The 6000-nt window shown below is 52.4% G+C and overlaps 1 protein-coding gene across 4 annotated transcripts in view; it reads right to left on the bottom strand.

The window, feature by feature from the left end:
- Positions 1-3212: 3212 nt before the first annotated feature.
- Rab11fip4 (RAB11 family interacting protein 4) overlaps positions 3213-6000 on the bottom strand; it is a 129437-nt gene continuing 126649 nt past the window's right edge. For all 4 annotated transcript variants that reach the window (XM_012950167.2, XM_045158045.1, XM_045158046.1 and 1 more), the window contains 2 exons: positions 5719-5862; positions 3213-4514 (listed from right to left, as the gene is read on the bottom strand). In XM_012950167.2, coding sequence (XP_012805621.2) covers positions 4398-4514; positions 5719-5862 — 261 coding nt within the window. In that variant the 3' untranslated portion in view covers positions 3213-4397. The remainder of the gene's footprint in view (positions 4515-5718; positions 5863-6000) is intronic.

The following is a 6000-nucleotide window of genomic DNA, read 5'->3' as shown; positions in this document are numbered from 1 at the left end:
CTCTCCTCTTGCCACACCTATCACTCACAAAAGGCTGGAGGTGGGGAAACAAGGAGGTCCCTAGGATCAGTGCTCAAAACCACCTCGGGAGGATATGGCCACTCTCACTTGAGGCTGCTTAGGGGGACACACCTCATGCCACCCTGAAAGACCCATCTAATGGGGAATTCTTGCGCCCCAAAGGAAAGGCAAGAAAGTCCTCAAAAGCCTCCCTCCCCCCCCCCCCCGCTGACCCACCTGGACCTCTAAACGTGCCAGGCTGTCACAGGCCTTCTCTGGCACAGTGCGCCTAACCATTCCCTGATCTCATCAGTCCCACCTAGGGCTAGGCGCAGACTCGATACCCACCACACACCCAGCAAGGAGGGATGGCTCTGGTTTCCCCGGGCCTTGCTTCAGGCCAGTTAAGCCCCTTCCTGGGATAAAGAGCCCCAGCATGTGCCCCTGGACCATCAGAACTGGGCTGGGCCACAGACTCAGAGCGGCTCTGGACCAGCACCTGGTGTCTCTGGGGAACAAGCCAGGCACTCACTGGTTTGGTAGCAACAGGGAGGAAGAGGGCACTTTCTCACCTGCCCAGACAAAAAAAAAAAAGGGGGCCCAAGTCTGCAAAGTCAGGCTGCTGCTGTACCTGAGGCTACTCACGGGGACACAGCTCTTCCGCCAGTCTGCTCCACTCTGGAAAGGGCCTGGGCCCAGTGTCCCCCGTGACCCCAGGCAGAGACCCTGCCAGTCCACTTAGGGATGTGGACCTCCGGGCTGGTGAGAGGACCAGATCATCAGTCCTGAAGGCATCTGGCCCCCATCCTGGGGTGAGGACACTCGGCGGCATGCTCACGGGAAAAGCCGTTTGCCATCCCAGCACTGGGCCTGCTCTTCTCCAGCCCCAGCTCCGCAAGCACCCACCTGCTTCCTCCGTCCGGGCAGCAGCCTCCTAGGACCGTGACTCAGCCTTGCGCCATATGGTGGCAGCACTGGGAAGGCCGTTAAAAATGTACATGCCAGAGCTAGTATGACACTTCAAGTCAGTCCTGTCACCAGAGAAGCAAATCTAGGGGCGTGCCAGGCACTCACCACTGAACTACGACCCCAGCCCTGCCCCAGACTCTTTAAATGCCACCGCAGGTGACAGCAGCATGCAGCCCGAACTGCAAGCCGCAGCCTCAAGGCCTGGCATGCTGTTGGTTCTTGAGCTTTGCTTGTGTTTTTAGTATGTTCGAAATGAAACCAAGACAAGGGAATTTCCTTCCAGAAGACTAACTCTGGCTAACTCAAAGCTAAAAGGAAACAAATACACACACAAAAAATCATAGGAAAACAGCTAATTTTGTTTGGATTTCAACTGAACACAAGGAAGACTAGTCATGAGGTAAAAGTTCCTTCTCACCTGCCTCCTACCTCCGCTCCACCGTCTCTGACCTTAGGGCAAGTCGCTGCTAATTCTTCCTGGTGGGGTCACCAGGTTTGGCAAAAACAACAAACCACTCCCCTGGCAGAGGATACCCAGTTAAATTAGGATCATCTGAGGCATTTTGCTCTGAGGCCTGGGCCACACCCACAACAGTTGAGTTAGAACATGTGGCAATCAGAATTTTAGAAAGCTCACTTTATGCATTTCAAGTATGGCATAGTGTGGAACATAGATTTTAAAAGTTAAAAATTACCTATTTATCTGAAATTCAAATCTGAGCACCATGTCTACCATCTAGTAGCCTCATATGGGAGGTCAGGGCCGAGTGCCCAACTGGAAAATGAGCGAGAGGCACCAAACAGCAGGAGGCAGGCCTCTGGGGTTTCCACCAAGAAAAGCTCTGGAACCTGCCCATGGGTGCTATGGAACTGGAACGCCTGGGCTGGTAAGCCCAGAAGAACATTCTAAAAGCATGTGTAAGCTGGGCACGGTGGCTCATACCTGTAATCCCAGCGCTCAGGAAGGTGAGGCATGACGATTACCTAAATTTCAGGGCAGTTTAGCTACACAGTGAGTTTCAGGCCAGTCAGTGTGAGACTGTCTTAAACAAAATCAAACCGAAACAAACCATGCTGGGCGTGGTGGCGCAGGCCTTTAATCCCAGCACTTGGGAGGCAGAGGTAGGAGGATCGCCATGAGTTCGAGGCCACCCTGAGACTACATAGTGAATTCCAGGTCAGCCTGGGCTAAAGTGAGACCCTACCTCAAAAACAAAAACATAAACAAAAACATGGTCATACCCAGGTGATGAAGTTTTATAAGGTTTCTTGGCTAAGGAAAGTACGGAGGTTGGATTCAGCTTGAGGTGTGAGTCACTCTGAATCAATCCTTCAGTTAAAAGCCTCTCTTCCAGAGGTCTCTATGGTACTGATTCACGACCATAGAGGCCTTCAGACTTGGCCATTTCTTCAGAGTCCATTCTGCCAGCAGAAGGGTTCAGGCACAGCCTTTCCTGCCTGTCCTTCTGGCAGAACTTACTTTCCTCTAGTAACTCCAGCCATTGTGGTCCCTGGAAACCTGCACCAGCATAGCCAAAGAGCATGTACAATCTTACACAGAAAACACTCATTTCTGCCAGACATGGTGGCTCAAACCTTTAATCCCAGCACTCGGGAGGCAGAGGTAGGAGGATTGTGTGAGTTCGAGGCCACCTTGAGACCACATAGTGAATTCCAGGTCAGCCTGGGCTAGAGAGAGACCCTACCTCAAAAAAAAAAAAAAAAAAAAAGACAGACAGACTGACTGACTCATTTCTGGGCAGCCCCCAAAGACCAAGGCCCAGACTTGGCTAGCCTCCACTCGGCCCCTTCTGATAGGATGTCTCAAGCTATGATTTGTTTGTCAAATCTTCAAGAGACTTCCTAGCCAGTTCTTTTCTTTGCCTTCATCTTCCTAAACCCTGGCAGAAGCCCATGGGAGACATGTTCCCCAAGTTCAGATCTTCCACAGAAGTGAGTGGCTCACCCCAGACAGACCAGGGGACCAGACCTTCTGCAGCATTAGACAAGGCCTGCACATGTCATTAAACTGTCACAGGATCCAGGAAAGCACAGGTGACTGGAATGGAATGGAATGGAATCCTGGCCCCAGCTCCAGCCCTGCCTCTGCCAAGCAGGCACATCCCCAGGATCTCCTCTGAACCCCGAGCTGCCTTCTTTCTGCACACTTCTCCCTGTGCCTCCCAGGCCCAGACTTTCCTTCATATACTAGATGTGCTGAAGAAAACAAGCAACTGCAGGGGAACGAGTAAGACCGTACGTGTTTATAGATTTGGGGTAAGGGAATGAGTCATGAACCATATAAAACTGAGATGAAGGGAAGTACCGTATCTACTTCCAAATGACTAGAATAAAAGATCACATTTAAAAAATCCATGGGGTGAATTCCCACCATGTGTCCAAAGTATGGAAGACTGAAGTTTCTCTGCACTGTTCTAATGCACCTCTGACCAGTACAGTGTCTGCTCCCTGGCTAGGGACCAGATTCAGGTGTGTGTCTGAAAGCTGGGATGACGGGACTGGCTACCTCCTCAGTGGAGCCCAAGTGAGGATTCAGAAATCCTTTCAAAGGCTGCCCTCATCTGGTGGTGCGGAGCCAAAGCTGGTGATAGTTCCCAGCTGTCTGTGGGGCAAGGAAGCCATGACCTTACCAAGAAGTCAGTTCTTTGATACCCACTGTTGACACCTGCCTTGGGCACTCCTATCCCAGCCTTCTTTACGGCCTTCATTTTACCCACAAGTGAATACTGCTTATATTTGCTTCAAAACAAAACCAAGCCAAACTGGAAAGGGCAGTTGGGAGAGTAGTGATGCAGAGGGCATGAAAACCCCAAGGATCTGCCCGAAGGCCCACTAAGTCTGCTGGGCCCCATTCACCTGCATCCCAGGGGGCTGCACAGCTGTCCCTGCTCCCCCACCACCACGTTTTCCTCCTCCCCAAGCTTAAACACCTGGGCTTGAAAGATGGCCAGTGAGGCTGATGAGGGCGCCAAACTCTGGAGAAGAGCACAGCCCTGGTCCCACTGTGGGGGAGGACGAACCCATCTCCTGAGAGCCTTTTCCCACCCTTACTCTAGAGGCAGAACCATTTTATCCGGTATCCAGATGCACACTTTCAGTCCTTGTCACTCCAGTAGTTCATGAGGGCAGATCGTGCCCCTCCCACTTGCAGTCCCTCCCGCCCCTCACCAAGGGTTGTCAAGTGCACATGCAGCCCACGTGAGGCTGCCACCCACAGCCACAGCCTCAAGCTCGTCCCTCACCTGCATGCACATGGTCTCTCAGATATACACCAGCATATAGCACACAGGCGGGGTGGCCAGAGGTACATTTACAGCATGAGCATGGGGCTTGGTATCCATCTTCACCCTCAGGTAGGCCTGCCCCTGGGTCCCAGGCCCTGGGGCTGCTCTGCAGCCAGCCCTGGCTCAGTGTTTGATCTCCAGGATGGAGGGGTTATGGTCCAGGATGGCCAGGATAATCTTGTCCATGTACTGCCTCAGTCGGAAGTTGATCTCCTCTTGCTCCTTTAGGGCTTCCATTAGCTGAAGTGAATAGGAGAGGTAATCAGAGGCTAGACCCAGGCTGGGCTTGCAACGGGATAATGACCAATGACAGGGGGACCCAGGACACCTTGGGCAAGACAGGTCCCAGACCAGCTTTAGCACCTGGAGGCCAGCACCAGAGTCTATGATCTGTGGAGGGGCTCAGGTGTGGGATACTTTCCACAAGTATTAAGAAACAACGGCCACTTGTACTTATAATCACAGTTGACACAGTTCCAGGGTCCAAAAGATGCCCAAGGCTGTCAACTTTTTCTCTGCCTGGAAGACTCCTCATTCTAGCCCTGCCCTTCTCAGGCAGCTCTGTGTCCTGCGGGTGCAGCTGGACTGCTGCCTCAGCCCTGCAGATGGATTGGCGCCACTTCCCTGGAGCTGCCTGAAGCCAGAGGACGAGGTTCAGTGACATAGGGTTTAGTTCCCATTAAAATACAGCTGGGTGTTGGTGGTGCACGCATCTACAGTTTGTTTGCAACAGGACAACACCCTGGTGTACACACATTCACTCTCTTAAATAAATAAAAATATTTTTAGCTGGGTGTGGTGATGCAGGCCTTTAATCCCAGCACTTGGGAGGCAGAGGTAGGAGGATCTATGTGAGTTCAAGCTCCCCTCTCCCCCTGAGAGTACACAGGTCAGCCTGGGCTACAACAAGACCCTACCTTGAAACCCCCCCAACAACAACAACAACAACATTTTTTTAAATGAAGTCAGGCACGTTGGTATTTGTGGTCGAAAGAGTGTGCTGTGGCACTGGGGACCTGGGTCCCTCTCCCTCCGCAGTCAGGGAGTCGGTTCCTCCTGCATAACAAGGAGGCGTTTATAAAACTGCCAAGTTAGAAGGCCAAGTGAACGTGTATGCAAAAGTGGGTGCTTAAGCAATGCTGGCGCCCTCATCATCTGCCTGGGTAGCAGAGGACCTCTAAGCTGGTCTCCATTTGGAAAAAGCCACGGGCGGTTTACATGTAAGCTCTACTCCATCCTAGGGGAAATAGCAGCACTCCTGCCCTGTGCCACCTCCCAGTCAGCTCCTTTGTCATTCTGGTAATGGTGGCAGGACTCTCAGGGTTAGACTGTGGCCTGCCTTTTGGGGACTGGGCAGCCTGGGGCTTAGGGTCCCAGCAGGTGTGTGTGTGTGGGAGAGAGAATGGGACCCACAGAGCAGGGACCAGGGAGAGAGTAAGACTACCTCATCACGAGAGGCTGTGTCAATTTCTGCAGCTAGAGACTGGGCTTTGGTCTGGGTGGCAAAGAGGTTCTTTGCTTCATAGAGGCTGAGACTCAGGATCTGCCCATTCAAGTCATCGTTCTGATCCCGCAGCTTGTGATTCTCCTGTGGGTACAAGACAAAGACAACCTCAGCCAGGGAAAGCATCCTGAGCCCACTGCAGTTCACTTCTCTATATCCACCAGCTCCTCTAAGCTCCAGCACCTTCCCTCAGTATGTCCTGGCCAGGCTAAGAGGCCTGCA

Source organism: Jaculus jaculus, chromosome 9, assembly GCF_020740685.1.
Source record: "Jaculus jaculus isolate mJacJac1 chromosome 9, mJacJac1.mat.Y.cur, whole genome shotgun sequence".
Lineage (NCBI taxonomy): Eukaryota > Metazoa > Chordata > Mammalia > Rodentia > Dipodidae > Jaculus > Jaculus jaculus.
Note: the sequence above shows the minus strand (reverse complement) of the source record. Positions and strands in the feature narration are given on the sequence as shown.